The sequence below is a fragment of the Centrocercus urophasianus genome, unplaced genomic scaffold, assembly GCF_019232065.1.
Source record: "Centrocercus urophasianus isolate 14NV4802_14NV808 unplaced genomic scaffold, USGS_Curo_1.0 seq_22, whole genome shotgun sequence".
NCBI classification, from domain to species: domain Eukaryota; kingdom Metazoa; phylum Chordata; class Aves; order Galliformes; family Phasianidae; genus Centrocercus; species Centrocercus urophasianus.
This window is the reverse complement of record NW_024884778.1, coordinates 16,673,640-16,697,178: the sequence shown is the minus strand read 5'-3', so window position 1 is coordinate 16,697,178 and position 23,539 is coordinate 16,673,640. Positions and strand designations below refer to the sequence as shown.

Sequence of the window (23,539 nt, the reverse complement as noted above, 5' to 3'; positions counted from 1 at the left end):
GATCTAATGGAAGTGTTATACAGTGGAACATGAATTAATCACTTGAAGGTATTCTTGAGAAACTGTTGTTTGAGCCTTAGCAAACAGAGAACTCATGTGCTGTTTAGTCTCTGGGCCAAACTATCCAACTTCAACTTTGGCTCTCACAGTTTGATAAAATGTCACGTAGCCTTTGCATTTTAATGAGAATTTTGTTTGCAGTAGGTGGTGGGGATATCCTTCACCTCCACAAGCAAAGCAGTAACTCATGTTTTTTGTCTTTGTTGCCTAGCTGGCCTCCTAGGAGAAAGAAGTTACAGAGATCCAGTGCGTAAGTAAGAGCAAAAAGATGCAAGAGACTGAACAGGCTGGTGGGCACAGCATGGAATAGTTTACCTGTGCCTTCAGCAGGCAGACACTTGCCCAGACAACAGCCTTCTGCAGAAGTAAGCCTTCTGTTACTTCCCATCTGTTGCAGTCTGTGGACAGCTGAGCAGGGAAGATCTGATCGTGGTGCTACGGCCACCCATGGAAAAAAAGAAAAAGGGCTCATCTGAAGTGAAATCAGCTCCTCTTGTATTTGACAGGGTGGGAATTTAGGATCATCTTTGCAAATGTGCTCTCCTCTGCAAATCTGCCAGCACAAAAGAGTGAGAACGGTGGGCTATGAGGAAGGCAAAGCAGAGCTTTCTGAGTGCTTACAGAGTTCACAGGTGCCAGTACCTGACTGTGAGCTCAGGGACACAGTGAAGGATTCAGCTGTAATTTAAAAGAGAACTAAAAACTTCGGAAATAATATCTGAAGTACCAGCGAGTCACAGGGCTCTACGTGCCCAGGAGTGTCGGTAACGATTTTGATTGGAATTAAGGAAAGTATTTTGTGCTTTGAAACTAGCAGCTGTGTTTAAATTTTTCCACTGACTGTTACATAACAAGTCATCCCTCAGTCATCCTTCAGCGACTTTTCATTTGCTGAGCTCAATGATTTGCATGGTGATTTAGTTTGAGGGCACCTTCTAGCTTGAAAGTAGCTAAGACTTCACAGAGGGGGGTACAGGAATAGAGAAGGAATACCTGAGTATTTCATGTAAGTACCAACTGCCTGCTGGCAGTATCTCCTTTTCCTGTGGGGTGCGTGTACTCTTAAGACTGCAGAATTGTTGTGATGCATTCTGCCCTGCTCAGATCTGATCCCCTTCAGAAGGGAAGCTCCCTACTGCAATGAGCTGGGATTTGTTCACAGTGTCCATATTAGGAAACTAAGGGGGAAAAGAAAGTGCATTTTTGGCTGAATCCTAGCAACACCTCTGCCTCTCAGTGCCACTTGTCTGCACTGCTAGGAGTTTCCTGTCCCAGAGCTGCTACCTTGGCACCCTCTCTGTCTTCTATCTCTGCAGCTGGAGCAGTTGCAGTCAAAGACTTGAATGAGCCCTTGGTTGATGCCACTATCTACGTGTATCTGACCATCACATCCCAGCTGTTGCCCACACCAACAAAGTCACATTACACCTTTAACCTGAGAGACCTCTCCAAGGTGTTCCAGGGCATGCTCATGGCTCAGCCCAGCAACATCAAGGTCAGTCCTGCCATCAGCACAACCAGGCCGCCCAGGGAAAGACCAGAAGTGTTCCAGCTCACACCTCAGTTTATTGTTGAAGTAGCATTTTCATACTGTTCATGGATTTAGTGATCGATAGGACTCTGAACATCCCACCTCCCCAAGGCTTTTGGAGTATCAGCTGTGTGACCACAGAGAGTCAATGCCATTCACTCCTGTACGGCTGGACACAGCTCTGGAGGACCATGGAGGGGGAGAGAGATTGTCCTATTTAAAATATTATGCTAATAGAGGGTTCTGTCTCTTCAGGACAGGTCACTGAGAACCTTGCTCTTTAAGTACAGTTTTGTCTGTAGGTGTTGGCTCATCACAGAAGGTACTTGGGGACCTGGTTCTGTGCCACACCTGAATAGAAGGATCTTTGCAGAAAATAACAAGAATTTGTGAGAACAGCTTAAATCGAGTCATACTGAGGGGAGGATAAGGACAAATAACACGAAATTTTAGACCTCTCCAAGAAACCTTGGCATGAGGACAAATAGAGAAGGTATTAACTGCAGCTGTAATGATCTCTCTGCCAAGCAGCTGTTTTGACAAGGGTCCCTTTTGAGAGGGGGGAGTGCAGCTTCCTCCTCCTAGTGCTTTCTCCACTCCAGCTGCTTTGAAGCAGGAGTGGGGCTGGTGTTTGGTGGAAACCAGCCTTCCTGGCTGAGAGATTCTTAACACTTCTTTGCTTGTCTCATGGGGATGTTTGCTGGGATTTCCTACCAGGACAAACACCACCTGCTGAGACTGTGGTACCATGAGAGCTGCCGGGTCTTCTGTGATCGCCTGGTCACCAAGGAAGACCAGACCTGGTTTGACAACCTGATGAAAAGCATGATGGAGGAACTGGACACCACTTTTGAGGAGGTTGTCCCGTCCCAGCCAGTTCTGTTTGGGGACTTCATGGAACCAGGGGCACATATTAAACTGTACGAAGAAATTGACAGCCAGGAAAAGGTGAGGATCTTGGGGATCTTGAGAGTATGAATTATGTTCATCTCTTCAAAGTCTCCTGCAAACAAAAGAGGTAGTAATAACCATGGGGCTGCTTGAACTGAAGATACTTGGAATCATAGACTTAGGGCTCTCATGTGAAATTCTACTGCAGATACAGGCAGCGGTTGCATTTGCTACAGATGGGAAGTTGAGGTGGAACAAGCTGTCTGTGTATTGTATCTTGGGGGCTGTCTGCTATGCCAAGTCCCCTGAATAAGCCATACTCAGGAATGAAAAGTGAAATTTGCTGAAGAGAAATGGCACATTACCCCCAAACAATACTACATTTGCCATTAAAGCCTTCACAATTGACCTTTGCAACTAATTAATGTTACTGCCAGATTCCCTGTTGGAAAAGATACTGTGAGTACTTTGGTAGTGGTAATTAAGCAAAGGCAATGAGCAGTGCGTTTTGCACTCATTATCAGAAACGGATGATTATCCTGTCATCTCCCCTCTTGTGATAGCTGTGTGACAAGGACTGGTAATTAACTGAGCTTCCCAATCCTTTTTGCAAAGTAGCTGGGTCTGTCCCCCACTGAGGCGAGCACAGCCATGGCAGGCAGGCTTACCAAGCTGCTGCACAGCCCCCTGATGCACAGAGGTCATTGGTCTCCCAGGCAGGGACCTCAGCGCTGTAGGAATTCTAGTTGCTGTTACTTGGCTAGGTTTACAGTGAGAATCCTGACCAAATCCTGAACATCTTTCTGTCTCGTGTGCTCTGGACTGTGCGTGCTGTTGAGCAGAGCTTTGGAAAAGTCAGAAGACTGTCAAGTTATCTTTTGTAGTGGTTGGACCACAAAAGCAGTGCACCTCTGTGCCAATCTACCTTTTCTGCCTATAGCCAGCAAGGTTTCCTTCCAGCACCTGCCCTTTCAGTACCCTAACCTCGGGTTTCAGCAGGCAGCTATAGAATCAGCAGCCCTCCTAAATGCAGATCCTGGAACAGCACGGGTCAGGCAGCCATAAGCTATTTTGTTTTGGATCATTCCTTGCTGCTTTTCCAGGCAAGCAGCATCACCAGGATCAGCAGACCTTAGCCTGAGTTACTTAAAGGTCTCTATTCAGCAGCTGCTGCCATCACCATCAGCTAAATTCAGCCCAGTTCCTTGGCAGTTCCTATAGGAGCGTGGAGCAAACAGAGCCATCCCTGCAGGTAGCTCCTAGGCTGTGACTGAGAGAAACAGCTGCCCCTAGGACCGAGTGAGCACCAAGCTCTGCCCTCCCAGATGGCTACCTGTGCTTACACACAATTACAATTACACCTCCTCACAGTTGCTTGTAACTGTCAGCCATAACTGTGTGCTTCTGCCCGTAGCTGAAAGGCGTGCTGGAGGATTACCTGGAAGAGTACAACCAAACCGACACTGCAGAGCTGAAGCTGGAGCTTTTCATGGATGCAATGCAGCACATCTGCCGAATCAGCCGGATCCTGCGGCAGGCCCCAGGGAATGCCCTTCTCCTGGGTGTTGGGGGGAGTGGGAGGCAGTCTCTCACCAGGCTGGCATCTCACATGTAAGTGATGTGCTCGTATGCACATAAAGTGGAGCAGCTCCATGGGGGCTGCCTCCAGAGATTCTCTTTTCCTGCCCTTCCTGCTACTGCTTTGCACGTTTTTGTGGATGCTGACTCTTCAGGTTTAACACTCAAGAGCTAGAACTCGAGCTAGTGCGTACATCTGCACTGGGAAAGTTGGGCTCTTGCTTGCTAGTAGTTAGGTTGCTGCCGTGTGCATGCAGTGAATGAACAAATGTAATCCAGCCCACATCAGCAAAATGGCCTATGCAGCACTCAGCATGGCTGTGGTGGAGATGAGGGCTCCTTCCTGGGAGAAGGGCAGCAGGAAGATGGAGAGGAGAATCACCACTGACAAAGTAACCAAGTGACACTGACAGACTGCCATGTGGCATCTGTGAGTCCTGGGAGCCAAAGGGCCTCAGGGGAGAAATGAGAAGAGGGATTAAAACGGGCTGGAGAAGCAAGTTCTTTCAGTCCTGAATACAGGATGTGATCCTCAAAAACACAGCTGTGGTTCCTTGGCAAAACCAGGTGCAAATTGCAGCATCACACACACAAAAAAACCCTTGGTGAATTGCTTCCTTTTGTACACCAAGGCACTGCATAAGGGGTTGCACTTGGGTACTTACAGTGTGACACTGGTAGCTAATGGAGTTGTATTTCCTAGCTGGCTCAGATGTTGTTGTGAGTGAAGCATATTCTTGGGTTGATGGCTAAACGTGTCCAAGGACAGAGCGGTGCTCAGGACTCTGCAGGAGAACAGCTTGCTTCTCCCCCATGTCCAAAACACATCCTCAGGACTGGCAAAAGAAGGCAGGATGTAATTTCAAAGGCTTCTCTTTCCCTTAGGGCAGAATATGAGTGTTTCCAGATCGAATTGTCCAAGAATTACGGTGTGACCGAATGGCGAGACGATGTGAGGAAGATCATGATGAAGGCAGGCCTTGAAAGCATACCCAAGACATTCCTGTTTGTGGACACACAGGTATGGCAGTGTTGACTTCTCGTAAGGAGTCAGGATCACATCTTTAAGTTGAATTTTCCCTGAGGAGCTTGGTACAAGATAACATTGCCTTGTTACTGTAAAGGGTAGCTGTAGACTAACTCCTGGAATTCGTGGTTGTATTTCCCATGGGTTTTTATGCTGCCATCGTTATCATAGGAACCAGGTTGCTTCAAGCGGTGCCCTAAGCAGAGAGATGAGCATCTGTCAAACGCGGCTTGTTCGCTCAGCCTTTTCCCTGCAGTGAGAAGCATCTGTGGGAGAAGGGCGGGGGCATGGCAGGCTGCATTTAGACAAGTAGATGGATGCTGTGTGTTTCTGATGTAGCAAGGGCGGAGAGGTGAGTGCAGCTCTGCAGAGAGATCATCCCACAGACTGTGACACCTCCCTACGATTTCTCTGCCTCTCATATCAGTGAGCTTTATCCTAACAGCGAAAGGTTCAGCTGTGATGGAGAAACAAGCACCCTGGGGCTGGGGTCTGGTCACGGAGTCACTGCGAGGCATGGAGCAAAACCCCAAGCATAATGTATCTGCAAGGAGATAGTGAACGAGCAACACTTGTTCCCAGACATCTCCACCTCTGAAGTGGCTGAACATGGCTGTTCAATTGCAAATGCTGGCCCTGAGACATGAATATCCCCTACTGGAGCTCAGCAATCATAGAAACAATTTCTTAGAGCAGAGGCTGTGGGCTGTATTTATCTAGAATTTCATTATATGGCATACAGAAACCTGGCTCTCTTACAACTTTTTTCTCTCCACCTCATCTACTTAGATTAAAAATGAGTCCTTCCTTGAAGATATCAACAACCTGCTCAACTCTGGCGATGTTCCCAACATTTACAGCCCTGAGGATCAAGAGCAGATCATGACAGCCATGAAGCCTGTTGTGAGAGAGCTGGGGCTGCAGCCCACCAAGGCCAACCTGATGGCTGCATACACAGGACGGGTTCGCAGCAATATCCACATGGTGCTGTGCATGAGGTATAGCTCGAGAGCAGGACACTACTATCAGTGTTAATTATTCCTTCCCTGTGCTTTGCCTTCACAGGATTTTTGTTTCTCAACTCTGGAACAGAAGTAGGGTTTGCATATGACCTTCCCCAAGGAGGAGATGGTTTTTTCCTTTTTATGATTTGCTGGTTTTAAGATGAAGTTTGGGAAGTTTAAGAACATAGAATCATAGAATGGCCTGGGTTGAAAAGGGCAACAATGATCATGGAGTTTCAGCCCCCTGCTGTGTGCAGGTCACCAACCAGCAGCCCAGGCTGCCTAGAGCCACATCCAGCCTGGCCTGGGGCATCCACAGCTTCCTTGGCAACCTGTTCCAGTGCCTCACCACCCTATGTGTGAAAAACTTCCTCCTGATATCTGACCTAAACCTCCCCTGTCTCAGTTCAAAACCATTGCCCCTTGTACCATCAACCTGTGATACAGATTAAATTGAAGCTTGAGGAGGGGCTGCATGAATGTGCAGGGCAGTCTCAGCACAAATACCCACAGGAGAATCATTGCCATCAGTTTGGTCTGGTGACACAGTCTCTACAACCCATCTCTTGCTATGGACTTCAGATCACACTGTTTCCTTACCTCCTCAGTGCCCTTCCTGCGGAGGGAGCAGAAAACATCACCACCCTCTTGCTCCTCCCAGAATATCCCTAGATGTGATGTGTGATCAGCACCTTACGACACGTGAAACATGCCTAAGTTTTCATTCCCTTCCTCCTTCTTTCTTCTTTTTTTGCTCCTTTCCCTATTGCACTGCAGGATTTAAGGATTGCTCTAGGCAAGTGGGAAAGCTGCTTTATCCCTGTATCTATAATCAGTTGTAACATCTCTTTTCTGCATGCCTTCCCATCCAGCCCTATTGGAGAAGTGTTCCGTGCACGCTTGAGACAGTTTCCCTCTCTTGTGAACTGCTGTACCATTGACTGGTTTAACGAGTGGCCTACTGAAGCCCTGCAATGTGTTGCCTTTTCCTTCTTGCACGAGAACCCGCATCTTGGTGCCAGCACCGATACTGTGGATGGGATGGTAGGTGCCACACAAAGCACAGCTCCTATACGTGCTCCATCTCCAGCTGCACGTAGGCAACAGATGCAGGGTACCTGCAGAAAGGTCCCATCCTGGAGCAGTAATGTTTCATAATCAGTTCATTAAAATTCAGACCCAATTAGATTTCATATGCCTTGAAATACCAAGTTTGTTTCTTACCCTCTGTGGCACTGAAGTCCACATGCACATACAAGCTCTGCTGTGAGTGTACACTAAGGCACTTTTAAGCTCAGCCCCTGTGCTCTCTACGCACGCTCTATAGACTTGCCTACACTGAATAAAGTTGGTTTTTTTTCCTTTCTTATAGGTTCAAATGTGTGTAGAAATCCATCAGAGTGTGGCAAAGAAGTGCCAGGTGTACCTGGCTGAGCTGGCCAGACACAATTATGTCACTCCTAAGAGCTACCTCGATTTCCTCAGCATCTTTTGTTCCCTGATTGGAAAAAAGAAACAGGAGCTGAAGACAGCCAAAAACAGAATGGAAGGAGGCCTGGGCAAGGTCTGTCCCCCACAACCCATGCTCTGAGCATTGTTGTTATAGCTGGAGAGATGTGGTGAGGTGCCCCACAGAGCTGGTTAACAGGAGAAAACTCATGCTGCAGCAGATGAGAACGATGCGTTCTGCTGGGCTCAGTCTTCCCATAGATCTGAGTCTGCAACAGTGCTAAAAGCAATAATGGCCCCCATACTTCGGGTACCATAGAGTTCTCTGTTAGCCCATCTCTCAGGATCTTCCTGATTAATCTTTTAATTGAAAGCCTTATAACAACAGCATGCTTCTGCTTACTGACTGCCAGGAGTTTGTGTACTGAAAGTGCCTGCAGGCTGCAGCTTGGGAACAACAGCCTCAAGCTAATGTTTCCCATGCTAGACATGTTCAGAACACAGCTAGTACTTCTTTATAGACAATAATGCATGCCTGAGCCTGGGTTTGGATTATAAGACACACAAATAGCCCAGATAGCAAATGTTAGTGAGGAGGTCCCTAATCCAAGCACTATGAACCAGCAGTTGGTTAGGATGGACTGGAGCAGGCAGCAGCAGAGCTGACCCCCAGGAAGGCTGTGTCTGGGACTTCATCCACGTGCCAGCCACTCGCTAACCTCTTGCCTGTGACACAGGCACTGTTATGCAGTCCTGTCTAAGCACACCACAGCATTAGAGTTGGATTGTGGAGCACGGCAATAACTGCATCATACAGCATGACACCAGGCAAGAAACACCCACCAGGGCAACGCATACCTTCCCTGGGGCTCTCACTCTATTCTGCTCCCACAGCTCCTGCAAACAGCAGAGGATGTAGCGAGGATGCAGGAAGAGCTGGAGTCTGCCCGCCCTCTCCTGGCCCAGGCAGCCAAGGACACACTGGCAACCATGGAGCAGCTGCAGGTACTGCTGCTAGACAGCCCCACAATTTCCATAGTTCCACCTGACTGCTCATACTGAATGCAGAGTGGGGGGAGGCCTTGCAGAACTTGCAAGGAATCGTGCTTTATCTGGAAGTACAAGAGCTCCAGATTAGTTTAGTACAGTAGATATTTACACAGAGCAGCACTGCCAGGGAGAAGTCTGCTGGGCACCCTCCCACCCTCCTAGCTGCTAATGGCTCATCCATTCCTGCGTGAAGCCACAGCCCAGGGAAGCAAGAAATCAAGCTAGCAGCTCCCTTTCCTTACTGGATAAGCTTCTTGCACACACAGGCTATTACTCAGTCCTTGGGTAGCCTGTGGCAGCTTAAAGGCCAGACAGCTGCTGCTAAAAGGGCTCCTTCCCACACCTCCCACCAATACATCTGGACACTGATCCAGCCTGCCCTGCCAGCCTGAGGCTCAGGGGTTATCACACACTCAGGTTGCTGAGGAAAAGGGATCTCTTTCTTCCCTTCTCCTGAAGTTCCACCCTGCCCATCTCTCACTGTGGCGTGGCTACACTGAGGCACAGGCACTACAGAGCCCTGCTTGCAGAGTGGTCTGCACACGCACTCCTCTCACACACCTTCATAGAGGTGGCCTGATCCACTCACAGAACAAGATTTGGCTACATTCTGCATGCCCTTTGTACCTCCTGGTAGTGCTTGAATCCTTAAGGACTGGCAGAAGAATAGCTGTAGAAACAAATCTCTGCACATCTTATTCCTATATCTCCCTGTATGTTTGCTGTCACATCCACTCCCTGAGCTAACTGAAGAAATGGGTAGAACAGCTAGCTCCTACTGGGCTAACACTGTTCCAGGGCAGCCAGAGCCGGAGCTCGTGGATTGTCTCTACAATCTCCTGCTGTTATGACAGAGCAGCATGTGTACGCTGGAAGAAAAACTACGGTTATTATGACTGCTGTGATCCTTACCTAGCAATGCAGAGCACCAAATAGATGCTCTGGGTCCAGCTGTGCTTCTGAGACTGTCTCTGCTACTGCAGGTGGACACAGCTGTTGCTGAAGAGACAAGAACTGCTGTTCAGGCTGAGGAAACAAAGGCCAATGCAAAAGCCCAGAGAGCCCAAGCCATTGCAGATGATGCTCAGAAGGACCTGGCTGAAGCTCTTCCTGCCCTAGATGCTGCTCTGGCCAGCCTGAGAAACCTGAAAAAAAGTGATGTTACAGAGGTAAGCTTAAGGGGGAGGGTGGCACAGGTGGGCCTTGTGGTAGAATGTGTTTTTGAGGGGCAGGAAGGACAGCAAGGCTTTGAGCTTAGTCTGCTATAGCTGAGCTGAACAGCACTTTGCTGCAATTCCTCTTGTATGAGCTTGCACAGTCCACAGCCTCTTCCCCCACCTCTGTCCCTTGGGCACATATGGTGGGCTAATTGCCTGCACATCCTCCACCAGCCACTTCTTCACTTCTCTGTCCTACAGAGAGTCATACTGTAGTCAGCTATAGTGCTGTCCTGGTCCATGGGAGCAAATGATGTCATGAGGCCACTCTGAGCGTCAGCTGCATAGCATGGACTTAGATCTGGTGGCCCACCTAGCCAGCAAGCTCTTTGGAAAGGGGATCTAATACCAGGCAGAGGAAAAGAGGCAAGGGTCAGTGGGCTAACTTCAAGGAAACTGGCTTTAAATAGAATGGTCAGAGATAAAAAGGTAGCCCGAGTCCACAGTAGGAAACATCACAGCCCATACCCCTAACCTCAGCAAGCAGCAGCTATAGATAGGGTCCTCAGCAAAGGATTGTGGTAGTAGATACAGGGTAGGAGTTTTTACTGCACAGGGCAGGACAGTTATGGTGAGGAGAGACAGACTCATTCTTCTGCAATTGTGAAAACAGACCTTTTTATTTCCCCCAAAACACGCACAACTCCTTTCCCCAAGAAGGTGGAGAAGGATGCAGGCAGCACCCATCCCATTGTAGAGCTGTCACAGCAAGAAGTCTCCTCACTATACAAGTGTTTCTAAACGCCAATTCAAAGTGCTTCAGATTCTTAAACATCATCTTACCCTCCCAGGGGCTTTCAGAAACTCTCCACTTAAGGAATGAGCTCCGTGCTGATTTTAAGCTTAACTACTGACCATGACCATACCCTGCCACTGGAGCCAGGGCTACCAGGGACCTCTCCCAGTCCAAAACAAATGTCTCATCCCAACTAGATGAGAATACCACTCTGCACAACAAGGAGAAGGCATCATTTTGATCTACTCCTTTGCACAGGGCAGCTCCATCAGTAGTCACTCAGAGGAAGATGAAGCCTGCTTCTCCTGCTCTTCCACCATCTCTCTCAGCCGATCCTCATTGCAGAAGAAATGAAGGTAGAGTTTGCGCTCTGCCTGCAGGTTGGGGTCCTGCAGAGAGCTGCGCTTAACCTTCAGGTCACTCAGGAGTTCTGTCAGATTTTGGTGCAGAACATCCTGCACGGTGATCAGCTGCTGCATCAGTTCAGCAGTCTCCTTGAAGGGCAGAAACCAAATGCATTAAAACACACGCAGTAGATAAACAGATCAGTCCACCTACTGTGCAACCCTAATGGAGCAGGGGAATGGATGGAGAGAGCTCCTTGCTTACTGGAGAGCAAAGCTGCAGTTGTTTGGAGTCATTGTACAGCTGCCAGTAGAGTTCCTCAATGGTGGACTCCAGGTTGGATTGTTGGGGTATAGCAGCTGCCAGTTGTGTTTCCAGCTCCCTCTGTTCCTGCACCAGCTGGGAGCTACGGGCTGCTATGGCCTTGTAGCTGTAGGATTGCTGCTCATCCTGATCTTGCCCCATCAGCACACCCCAAAGCCTGCAAGAGAGAAGGCAACCAGAGATGTGAGCATCTGACAGCTCAAAGGAAGAACAGGGCTCAGGGGACAGTGTGTGCTATGGGAGTAGGATGCCAGTGGCTGTGGTGTGACAGTGAGAGGACAGCTGAAGATGTGCCTCTGTGCTTCACCTAGGAAAACTTTTGTTTGAATGGAGATGCTCTTTTCCAAGGCCATTCCTCACTGCATCACCCCCAAAACAGCCAGGAAGAAAATGATAGCATCTCCTGGAGAGTTTCACTCCACCATGGAGTCAGGGTGGCCCAGCACTGGTAGAAGAACACTGTCTGGTAGCTTTCATCTACCAGAAGCTTTCCCTGTTCCTGTGCCATGTCCTCCATGTCTTGTTCACTCTCATGCACACACAGACCTAGAACCTTACCGCATGGCAATGGAGTCTTCGGGCTTCTTCTGTGTGCATGCAGAACCCTTCATGGAGGACCTGGCCTCTTTGCAGCAGTCATGATACGCCTGCAGCTTGGCCTGGGCGTTCTTCAGGGTAGTTTCTATCTCTCCCAGCCAAGCAGCCTTCTGGTCCAGCTCCTTTTTCTCCCGTTTCAGCTGGAGCTCCAACAGATCCAGGCGGCTTTGCTGGCTCGCCACCCATGCAGCTGCCTCCTCCTGCCTCTGGCCAATGTCCTGCAGACGAGCGTTATCCAGACGGAGCTTTTCCTGCAGGATGGGCAGAAGGAAGAGGCTTGCTGCTGCTTTCACCTGGGGCAGCAGTTGGTGGGTCTGAATCTGAGCAATGTCACAGCGCAGGGTGTGAAGCTGCTTCTTGAACGTGGCAGCGTGACTTCGGAGCTTGGCTTCTACTACATCCTGTAGGAGGGAAGATCAGGGAGACCACCGTCAGGCACACTGCTGGCACTGCCCAGCTTGGCCACGGCCTCTGGGCACATTTGTTGTGCCCCAGCACAGGCACACCGTGCTACAAGGTGGGATTGTAAAGGATGGGATTGGAAAGGAGCACTAATCCTACCTTGTTCTCCTTGAGAGCTTCCAGAGTCTTCTGGGCCCAGTTTAATGCAGCACAGTTGCCTTCCACCTTGGCCGACATGGCTATAACCTCCATCTGAGCACAGATATATGCTGTCTCCAACTGGATGAGCTCCATCCAGAAGTTGTCTCGCTTGCCCAGTATTTCATCTCCGTTAGTCCTAAGGCTTTTCAGCCCCTTTTGTTTGATGTTCATTCTCTCTGTAGCATCTGGGCTGTCACCTTTCTCCTCCACGTCTCCCACACTCAGCTCCTCACTCTCACTCCTCCCATCCGCTGGAGGTTCTGCCCTTGAGCCTTGAATCTTTATTCCCTGGCTTTCAGCTGCCACTCCTCGGCCCGTCTCTGCACACTCTGGACGAGGGGCTGCTCTTCTTCCTCCCACTGTTTCTGAGGCTGAGTCCCCCTGTATCGCAGCCTCCAGCCTTTTCTGCACTCTGCTTTCTGGAGTCTGAGCACTCCCAGGCAGGACCTGCTCCATTAAACGCTCAAATGCATCGGTGAACTGTTGTTCAAGCTCTATGTAACCTCTGAGGTCCATCTCATGCAGCAGTGCTGGCGGCTGGCCTTTCCTTGCTTTCTCATACTCCTCTACCTGCTGCTTTGCAAGCTCAATGAGCTGCTTCAGGACAGTGGTGGTTCGAAAGATCTCCACTCTCAGCTCCACATGAGCCTTCCTCAACACCTCCTTTGTCGCCTTCTCCTCCTCCTCCAAATACCTCAGCTCCTGCTGCAGGCTGGCTGCCCAAACCTGCAGCTTGTTGAGCTGCCAGAGCTGCTGGGCACAGCAGCCCTTCAGCTCCTGGATCTCCTGCTCCAATGCCTCCAGAGAACTTCCCTCAGCCTCTGGTATCACACGTTTGAGCTGCGGGGTCTTCTGGCACTTCTGCAACACCTGCTCAAGGGCATCACCTTCCAGGATAGGCTTGCCTGCAGCCACCAGAGCATCGTAGGCCTGCACCTCAGCTGGGCTCAGCACATTCTCTTCTCCCACTGTTTTGCAGAACCACGCGATGAACTGCTCTGTCTCGGGGCAGTCAAAGAGCCAGTCAAAGTCCTTTTCACAGAGGGTATCTGCCTGTGGGTAGAACAGCCGCAGCGTCTTCGCAAACTCTGCCCCTCTGCTGACTTTGTCTTGGAGGAAGGTCTGGGAACATCTCCGGCTGGACATGGCAAGGATGGCCAACACTAGAAGGGACAAAGCAGGAGTTATTCCTAAGAGCCCTGACACCCACAGCCATCCCAGCGGTGCCCCAGTAGCTCTCCTAGCAGTCTGCTTGAGGAAAGACTCCAGCAGTCTCTCCACAACTGATGCAGACTCACTCCTGTACTGCAGGCCCTGCAGCATTCTCATAGTGGGGTACAAGACAAATGAGAGCCCACAGAACAAGAGAGAAGGCCTGCCCATACCCCCTGTCTGCATTTCCCCCTTCCCCAGGGACACCCAGCTCTGGTTGTTTTGCCAAGACATCTACAGCCTGGAGTTATCCATCACAGAGCATTGGGGCAGAGCTTTTTCCAGCCTCCTCAGTTTTCTCCGTAGCTTTTCTGATAATCAGCTTTCTCTTCTGATACCTCTCCCTCCTCTCAGCGTCCTTCCTCCACCCTGGCTGAGGTTGAAAAGCCCATCTCACCAAGGACCAAGCCAACCCATTGTCTCCATTTGGGTTTAAGGTACGAGCGATGCAGCGGCCTCCCCTCGGTGTGAAAATGGTGATCGAAGCAGTCTGCATCATGAAGGAAGTCAAACCCAAGAAAGTGTTAGGGGAGAAGCTGGGCACCAAGGTGGATGATTACTGGGAACCAGGCAGGGGCCTTCTCCAGGACCCAGGGAAATTCTTGGACAGCCTGTTTAAGTATGATAAGGTAAGTGGCAACAGAGCGGAGCTGTGACTGGGGAATGTCATTACCTTGCACAGTTCTTGCTCAGAGCAATGAGGCTTAAAGGTCCTTCCAGGCAACACCTTTCAGTAGCACTGAGGATAAGGAATTGTTTGGCCTGGAAGCTCCTGTGTCAGCTGGCTTCATTGCTTTGGACTGTGGGACCTCTGCTCTTTCTACTTGAAAGAGCTGGATGGAAATCCTGACATATGGTATGGGAAGGGATTTACCCAAGCCCACTGCTGTGCTTCCAGGCCTCATGATGGAGCAGTGTGATTCTCTTGCTCCAGTGCAATACCTTCACTGCTCTTAGCAGTCCTGGGGCAGGCTGCAGCCTCTGGGAGAAAGCTTTTCTAACCCTCCTCCATCAGATCTCCAGCACCCTCATCTCCAGTCTCCTTTCTTTCCCACCATTGCTCACAGGAAAACATTCCAGACACCGTGATCAAGGCCATCCAGCCATACATTGACAGTAAGGAGTTCCAGCCAGCTGCCATCTCCAAGGTCTCCAAAGCTTGCACCTCCATCTGCCAGTGGGTGCGTGCCATGCACAAGTACCACTTTGCAGCCAAGGTTGTGGAGCCCAAGCGGGTAAGAGGCAGCATGATCAGGTTGCTCTTGGTGTCAGGGGACACAGGATTGCGATCCTTTCTGTGTGATGATGAGAGTCCCCAGCTCTGGTGTGCAGTTCAGGATTTAGACTCCAATCAAGCCCTGACAGAGCCACTAAACCCAGAAACCCATTACTTAATAAAGTGGGGAAAAAAAAAAAAAATCACACTGAGACAGCATTGATGCTGTGTCTTTAGGGCCAAATCCTAACTCGGTAGAAACTACTTCCAGAAGCACTCCCATATCTCATTTGTGCTTCAGCTTAATCCTCTCCAAGCCTAGTGTTTTCTGTATTATTATTCTGGGGTAAGCAGAGGAAACTTTCCTCCTGTTCAAGAGTGGGCCACATCCTGAGCAGTAAGCTGGTGCAGCCTCCTGGCTTTTTGAAACTGCACACAAACTACTTCCTCACTCCTGCTTTTATTCCTGGGCTTGGAGAATGTCCCATGGAGTTCTGCAGGTCAACCTTTGTTGCACAGGGAAGGATCTCAGCTCCAGTTAGCACTTGTATGGAAAAAAAAAAGTCACAGTTCTTTCCCAAACTAGCTCCTGCTGGATGGTCTTGGCTTCTGGGGAGGAGCCTGACCACAAGCACAGCATTACCACTGTTTCCTTGCATATCTCCCCAGCAAGCCTGGCGAGAGGCAGAAGAGGACCTGCGTGCTACTCAGCAGGTCCTTGAGGAAGCTAAGCAACGCCTGCAGGATGTTGAAAGTGGTATTGCCGCTCTGCAAGCCAAGTACAACAGCTGCATAGCCAAGAAGAAGGAACTGGAGATGAAGTGCGAGCAGTGTCAGCAGAGATTGGGCCGTGCTGCTACGGTAGGGAACAGCTCTGCCTACTTACAAGAAAGCCTGACTTCAGGCCAAGGAGCACAGTGGTGAAAATCTGTGCATGCCACTTCCAGCAATGTTATGTGCCTGCAGCTTATGGCAATGCTGGATTGGAGCTGCCTGGCCAGATCTCAGCAGCACATTAGGGTTGATGTAACTAATCTTCCCTGTGCCGCAGCTCCCTAAGCCAGTTATAGGGACAAATGAGAGCAACACAGCAGCTCTCACATGTGCATCTTATTCCACAGCTCATAAACAGCCTGGCTGATGAGAAGGTGCGCTGGCAGGACACCGTTGAGAACCTGGATTACAAGATCAACAACATTGCTGGGGATGTGCTGCTTGCAGCTGGCTTTGTTGCCTACCTGGGCCCTTTTACTGTAAGTATGCAGTGCTCTCTGGAGCGGGCTCTATTGGCTGCTCTGCTCTCCTGCCCTTTGCTGTTACCAGCTAGACGGGCTTCAAGTCAGATTCTGCCCTTCTTTGTGGTCAGCAGCTGACACAGTTTGCTGTACTTGCCAGCCCCTCTGGTGACCTGGCTGCCCAGGATGTCTGCCAGCACTGCCTTGGCACGTGCTGCCTCCTAAGAGCAAGGTCAGAGCTGTAACACCACAATCCCTTCAAGCTGGACACACAGAATAGGGCAAAAAGATGTAATCTCCCTCCTGGATCTCTCTCCATTTGTGCTAGAGGCTGCACAGGGTCACTTTGGATAGAAGCAGGAGGGTTTCGTTGCACACAGTGGAATAGTTGCTACTAAAAGTCTGTGATGGTGCTTCTTGTGGCAGGGACACTACCGCGTGGCACTGTGCAAGGAGTGGCTGAGCAAGCTCTCAGAAAACAATATTCCTCACACCGAGGAGCCAAACCTGATCAGCACCCTTGGGGACCCCGTGGAAATCCGCTCCTGGCAGGCAAGTTATGGGAAAGATGATACAGGAGGATGAAAAGGCAGGGGACAGGACTGCTTCAGGTAAAGGCTAAAACACTCAGCACAATTAATTAGGAACTGCTTTGCCAAAGGAGAGACCCCAAGAGAGCTCAATAGTTTCTTTCAGGGCATACTGCTCAATGAGCAGAAGGGGACCTGGCAGCATCCAGGGCAGCAGCAGCTCTGGGTGCATCATACAGCTCAACCTGTTGGGTTTCCACTTTACACAGCACAAGATGACAGCAAAGCCTTGGCCGTGGCCTGCCCACCCCCAACGCAAGCAGCACAGCTCTGTCCTGCGGCTCAGCTGCTCCAAAGAAAGCTGCATCTCTTCAGAACACTCACCACCATCCCCTACCCAACCATAATCTCCACAGCAAGACCACACAGGGGCCAGGATAGCAAGGGCACCTCAGGATAACCCTTATTACATATTGTAGCTACCATCCTGCATGACTGAACAGAGCCAAAAGGTGCTCCCTGAATCTGAGCCCCAGAATCGATCCAGCACACACAGCAGATAAACACATTAAAGAGAGAGCAGGCCAGCCAGCTCCTGAAACAAGGAGATAGCTGTGCTGTGTTTCCAAATGCTCCCAGTGGCTGCTAAACTAAGATTTTTTTGCCCCAATTAGGTTGCTGGTTTACCAAATGACACGCTGTCTGTGGAGAATGGGGTAATAACACAGTTCTCCCAGCGATGGACTCACTACATAGACCCTCAAAGACAAGCAAACAAGTGGATCAAGAACTTGGTAAGATCCACAGGGTAAAAAGCTAAGCCTGTGGGGTTGGGGAAGCAGCTTTCTGCAGCACAAAGCCTGAGGCTGCTATGCACAGAGCTGCACCGTGATCCTCCCAGTATCAAGCAAGGTCTGTATTCATCCCAGCTGAATTTCCCTGTTTGGAGGAATCAACACAAGGAAGCAGGGGCCTTCCGTAAGCAAGCAAAGCATCAATTTCTGGGGATCTTCCGTTCTTCATTATACTCTAAAACACACAAAACAATACTAATATGCCCTATAACAGCCTTCAGTGCCCCTAGTGCAGAGAGCTCAGACTGACATTGCTTAACCAGTACCTGGTGCCAGAGACAAGGACCACTTCCTCTTCCCTCTGTCCAGAGACCCTCTGGTGCCCCTTCAGAGGACCAAGAAGATGATTCTGGCACCTGCTGTTGTTGTATTCCCTATAGGCTTTTCCCACCCACCTGCTCTCACTTTACAGGCAAACGAGCTCTGAGATGCCATTGCTGGGCTCTTCTTGAAGGAGGTTTCTCCCAGTCCCCTGCTTTCTGGTGTTTATTTGGGCTAAAATGAATGTAGTATCTGGTGATGTTCCACGAGCGGAGTAAACTTGCAAAAATAGCCAAAAAATTTGCTAAGCAAAAAAAGATATAACTTGTGCTGCTTCAGAAAGTTAAATCTGCCTAGCAGGGGGTGTGCCATGCACATGAATGGTGGGCAGGACACAGCTGAAATGGGAAATGGGAAAACATCACATCAACACAAGTGCTGTAGATGCGGCCCCTAATCTGGGTCCAAGACTTGAGCAGCTTTAGTTAGGACCCAGATGAGCTGTTAGCCCCATTCACTCTTCATCTCCCCAGTATAGCAGCAGAGCCCTTAGTATCAGATCTGCACAGCTCCGGGCTCTTCTCTGCATTCCCCTTTTGCCTTTCAGGAGAAGGCGAACGGCCTGGAGGTGGCCAAGCTGAGTGACAGGGACTTCCTCTGCAGTCTGGAAAATGCCATTACCTATGGGAAGCCCTTCCTGCTGGAGAACGTTGGCGAGGAGCTGGACCCGGCCCTTGAACCCATCCTGCTAAAACAGGTCCTTTGTTTTGCTGCCGTGGCCAGGCTGGATGGGGGTCTGCCAGCAACTTTGAGCTGCTCTGTGCATCTCCTCAGGCTGTCTCCTCTCTGCAGTGCAGAGAATCGATGTCCCAGCCCTTCTCCTTTTGTCTCTGATGCAGACCTACAAGCAGCAAGGCAGAACAGTGCTGAAGCTGGGGGATGCGGTGATCCCTTACAATGAGGATTTCAAGCTATACATCACCACCAACCTGTCCAATCCCCATTACAGCCCTGAAGTTTCCACAAAACTCACCCTCATCAACTTCACCATCTCACCCAGGTACGTGCTTACCCCAGCAGCTGTTCACAATGTTGAGCTTTGTTCTCTACGGCCCGCAAGCCTTTGGGCCTGTTGTCCTTACCCTCACCCCATGGTTTTTGTTTCAGTGGCTTGGAGGACCAACTGCTGGGACAAGTGGTGGCTGAGGAGAGGCCTGACTTAGAAGAAGCTCGAAACCAGCTGATTCTTAGCAATGCTGAGATGCGTCAGGAGCTAAAGCAGATAGAAGACCAGATCCTGTATCGGCTCAGCACTTCCGAAGGAAACCCTGTGGATGACTTGGAGCTCATCAAAGTGCTAGAAGCATCCAAGCTCAAGGCAGGGGAGATCCAGGTATGGGGTGTGGGTGTTCATTCATTGCAGCCACCCATCCCCTGCCAGCATGGCACAAACTCCAACATCTCCTGTGTCTCTCAGACCAAGGTGAAGATAGCAGAGCAGACAGAGGAGGACATCAACACCACACGCTTGCAGTATGCCCCTGTTGCTGTCCGCACACAGATCCTCTACTTCTGTGTCTCAGACCTGTCCAGCGTGGACCCCATGTACCAGTACTCACTGGAGTGGTTCCTCAACATCTTCCTCTTGGGGATCAGTAACTCCGAGAGAGCAGGTATGTGCCTGAAATGCTCCCTTCCCATCCCTTTCTTCACACCGTGTTCTTGGCTTAGAAGCCAGAGCCTGAAGAGTCAATGCAGGTGTGCCCGCTTGCATCGGCCCTCCACGTGGTCCAGAGCTGCCCATGGTTGTGTCTGCACAGCACAGGTTTCAGCCTGCCCTCCTCTTCTGCACTCCTCTGCTGCCCCATCTGACCAGGCAGGGAGATGGTAATGCAAGGGCACAGGCAGGGCACCTGCCATCCTGGCAGCAGCGTGGCTCTGCTTCTCGTGGAGCCAGTTCCACGTGTGGCTGTTGGCTGCCACTGCAATCCACCCAGCAGTGCATGGCAGCCAGGACAGTGTCACGGGGCCCTTCTGACTGCTGTGGTGCAGTGATTCCCTCCTGGTGCTGGGGCAGTGCTTTATTCCACACTGTCTCTCTTCTGAGCAAAAGCAGGAGTGAGCAGCTCTTTGCCCAGCTGCAGAAAACACCCTTTCTTTGGGGTTGCTTTGTTCAGGTATGAGGCTTGTCCTGACCCCTTCCTCCAGACTGCTGTGGTTGCATGTGCACATCAGGATACATCTGACACATCTGGATGACATGTCTTTCTCAGGGGATTCTGCACTAGGGCTGTATTTGAGAGCACCATCTGTTGTGTTGTGCCCCTTCCACGTCACCACTGCCTTGTCTGGCCATTGTGTTTTTCCAGATACTGTGAAGGAGCGGATCGTGAACATCAACAACTACATCACCTTCAGTCTCTACAGCAGTGTGTGCCGCAGCCTCTTTGAGAAGCACAAGCTCATGTTTGCCTTCCTCGTTTGCGCCCAGATCTTGATAAATGATGGGCGGATTGATATGGTAAGCAAATCACTCCAATCCTTCAATAGGATCCCCAGCAGAGCATCCCAGGCTCAGGTGTACGGTCCCCCTTGCTTAACATGCTGGTGTGGCAAAGAAGCCTCGTTCCCTGGGGCTGGGTGTAAATGTGACAGGCTGGTTGGCAAACCTAGGGCCTTTCTGTTCATTCAGATCTCTTTGCCTTTCCCTGTGCCTATGTGCAGGGCTGAAGCACTGCCGGTCTGCTGCAAAGGCTGGTGAATTTAGAGGGGTTAAGCAGGGGTTAGAGGCTGCAGCACCACAGAGGAAAGCCTACAGCAATTGAAAGGCAATGTTAATCTCACCAGACCTTCTGATTCACTTATTCTTCCCCATGCACCCCTGGCAGGAGCAGCAGCCATAAGGTTACTACCAGATGCAGCACAAACCTGCACGCTTCAGGCCAGGCAGGTGGGCTGTAACCCATGACCTTATACTGTCCTGTTCTCAGGACGAGTGGCGATTCCTGCTCTCAGGGGGAACTATAAAGGAGATGCAGGAGAACCCAGCTCCAGACTGGCTGAATGAACGAGCATGGGGAGACATCCTGGCTTTGAGCAACCTGAAGAACTTCTCCGGCTTTGCCAATGACTTTGCTGCCAGCCTTGCAGCATTCAGGGCCATCTTTGACAGCCACAAGCCTCACAGGCAAGTGTCCCGAGCTTTGTCAGTTTTGTTGTACTGTTCCAGGCCAACGATGGCATCGCTGGAAGAGCACGAGGTGCTGATTCAGCCACAGTACCAGCTCTGCTCAGTGCAGTGCTGGCTGGAGCTTGGGCTGTGGCACTCTTGCTTGCCCAAGGCAGAGTGCAAAAACAGCTGTTGCTCTGTTTTGCGCTCCAATAGTTTCAAAGCTACAAAAAACAACCTCAGCCGTCTGGCTGGAAGGTCCTTGTCCCTCCTCAGACTCCATAGCACTCCTTGAGTGCTTCTCAGGGAGCTGCAGGATCTGACCCGTTCCCCTCAAAATACAAACAATTGCTTTGTAGAGAGCCCCTGCCTGGGAAGTGGGACGTTGAGCTTGATGACTTCCAGAAGCTGCTGGTTCTGCGGTGTCTGCGGGGAGATAAGATCACCAATGCCATGCAGGACTTTGTGGCACTGAACCTGGATCGGCACTTCATTGAGCCTCAGGTAATCAGCCTAAAGGAAGCACTGCTGGAGGAGAGCTGCAAAAGGGCCAGCAGCTTTTTCCAGCTGCAGCAGGGATGCCTCCCTCCAGCCACAGAGGAGGACTGTGCCAGCAGTCTCCAAAGCTGGACAATACTTATGTCTTAGAGGAGGGAAATCCTCCCTCTCATCTAGCAGTACTAACTGTACTGGGATGGAGCAGTTACCACAGGCATACAGCTTCAAATGGGAAACTAATCACTGCCCTGATCCTAATTCTACCAAAGCAGAGCATTACCAGGCGCTATAGGGACATGCTTCTGGCTTCTGTCTCCAGTGCCACACCGGTGGCACAGGGAGGTCAGGTTGGGTAAGGTGGTGCTGTGCATGGTGCCAAGATGCAGCCCTGATGCACAGCTCTCCACTGTGACAAGCTGTCTCTGTTGCAGACCGCTGACCTCTCCGTCGTGTTCAGGGACTCCAGTGCCACCACCCCCCTCGTGTTCGTGCTGTCCCCAGGCACTGACCCCGCTGCCGACCTTTACAAGTTTGCTGAAGAGATGAATTTCTCCAAAAAACTCTCTGCCATTTCCCTAGGCCAAGGCCAGGTAAGCTGCTGACCTGGGGAAGGACGGTCCTGCTGGCACTTTTGGTGATCTCACCCAGTTCCAAAGAAGCCAGACATCTTTGCAGCACAATGAAAGCACTTTTCTGCCCCAAGGTCCTCATTCACCTATCTTCTGCTAGCTGGAGGAGCCAATTCAGCAGGGAGGGCTGCAGTGTTCCACTGCTAGAGTCCTCCATCCTCTTTATACGTCCCCAGTTCCACCTTCTACACCGTGACCCACAGACTGCTGAGCTGCAAAGGGCCGTTGTTGCACCATCAGCAGATGGTGACAATCCAGCCAAACCCTGGGAACAAAGCCAAGCTGTCAAGCTGGAAAGTGATCTTTCCACCCAGCAGCTGTCTCCTTGTCTGGCATAGCAGGGCATAGCCTGAAAGACCAGGATCTGATCCCTTCTCATCTGCCTCCACAGGGCCCCCGTGCTGAAGCCATGATGACCAGTGCCATGGAGCAGGGAAACTGGGTCTTCTTCCAGAACTGCCACCTGGCCCCCAGCTGGATGCCTTCACTGGAGAGACTCATTGAAGGCATTAACCCCAACGAGGTGACGTGATCCTGAGGCTGGGAACATGGAGAAAACCCTGTGCTCCCATCCCACACAGCAGTGGTGGCTCTGGTGCCCAGTAAGCAGGGTGCTGTGCCTTACTCTGATGTTCTGTTCTTCCAGCTGCATTGCTTAGCATGCAGCCCTGTTCCTCCTGTTCTGCAGATGCAGAGAAACCACCTTACCTGGTGGCCACTGTAGTGGGGAGACATGATATTTGCATCTCTCATCTCCTCTGAGATTGCAGTTTTGCAGCTGCTGTGACCACTTGCTGAAGTTTCCATTCTTTGGGACTTTTGGTGTCATACACAGCCTCGAGGTTCCAGCAACCAGAGGCTCGCACTAAGCTGTTAATTGAGCAGCTTGCTCTCTGATGGGGGGACTGGAGCAGTGGGAGAAGCCCAGACCTAGATCCATCCCAGCCACAGGTTCCCCATAACAGCAGAGTGTCAGTGCAGGAGCACTTACTGCCTTCTGATCCTCCAGGTGCATCAGGACTTTCGCCTCTGGCTCACCAGTCTACCAAGCAACCGCTTCCCTGTGTCCATCCTCCAAAACAGCTCAAAGATGACCATTGAGCCTCCCCGTGGGGTCAAAGCCAATCTGCTCAAGTCCTACATCAGTTTCAGCGATGACTTCTTGAATTCCTGCCCCAAGGTAAGGCCCAGCTTTGCTGTCCCCTACGCACACTCTCCCCCTGGACACCGCTCCTCTCCAGACTCAGATCTCCACTAGAGTTCTCATTTAGCACTTCTGTGGAATCACAGAATGATAGAATAGCTGGGGTTTGAAAGGACCTTAAAGATCACCTCCCTCTCACATGCTAGAGAAGGAGTGGTGGTACCTCTCATAAGCCTACATCTATTCTGTGAAAGTCAATTAGAAATTTCACTGTGACAAACAGAAGCAACAGTATTGTGGAGGCCTGGCAAAGGCACCTGCAGTGTTGAGCAAGAGAGCAGGCCCACAGCCTTCCCCAGTGCAGCAGCTTGGCTGAGGT

At 50.7% G+C, this 23,539-nt stretch overlaps 1 protein-coding gene across 1 annotated transcript in view; it reads left to right on the top strand.

Moving 5' to 3' along the window:
• Positions 1–23,539, top strand: part of DNAH1 (dynein axonemal heavy chain 1) — a 72,283-nt gene that overhangs the window by 45,000 nt on the left and 3,744 nt on the right. The window contains exons 47-72 of the mRNA XM_042823792.1: positions 272–310; positions 1,377–1,555; positions 2,309–2,539; positions 3,897–4,093; positions 4,946–5,081; positions 5,877–6,085; positions 6,964–7,135; positions 7,464–7,655; positions 8,435–8,545; positions 9,574–9,759; positions 14,062–14,253; positions 14,692–14,859; positions 15,510–15,701; positions 15,962–16,093; positions 16,502–16,627; positions 17,280–17,399; positions 18,328–18,477; positions 18,620–18,780; positions 18,888–19,113; positions 19,198–19,393; positions 20,090–20,241; positions 20,711–20,911; positions 21,253–21,393; positions 21,819–21,977; positions 22,408–22,539; positions 23,026–23,196. Of these exons, the coding sequence (XP_042679726.1) occupies positions 272–310; positions 1,377–1,555; positions 2,309–2,539; positions 3,897–4,093; positions 4,946–5,081; positions 5,877–6,085; positions 6,964–7,135; positions 7,464–7,655; positions 8,435–8,545; positions 9,574–9,759; positions 14,062–14,253; positions 14,692–14,859; positions 15,510–15,701; positions 15,962–16,093; positions 16,502–16,627; positions 17,280–17,399; positions 18,328–18,477; positions 18,620–18,780; positions 18,888–19,113; positions 19,198–19,393; positions 20,090–20,241; positions 20,711–20,911; positions 21,253–21,393; positions 21,819–21,977; positions 22,408–22,539; positions 23,026–23,196 (4,271 nt within the window). The remainder of the gene's footprint in view (positions 1–271; positions 311–1,376; positions 1,556–2,308; positions 2,540–3,896; positions 4,094–4,945; positions 5,082–5,876; positions 6,086–6,963; positions 7,136–7,463; positions 7,656–8,434; positions 8,546–9,573; positions 9,760–14,061; positions 14,254–14,691; positions 14,860–15,509; positions 15,702–15,961; positions 16,094–16,501; positions 16,628–17,279; positions 17,400–18,327; positions 18,478–18,619; positions 18,781–18,887; positions 19,114–19,197; positions 19,394–20,089; positions 20,242–20,710; positions 20,912–21,252; positions 21,394–21,818; positions 21,978–22,407; positions 22,540–23,025; positions 23,197–23,539) is intronic.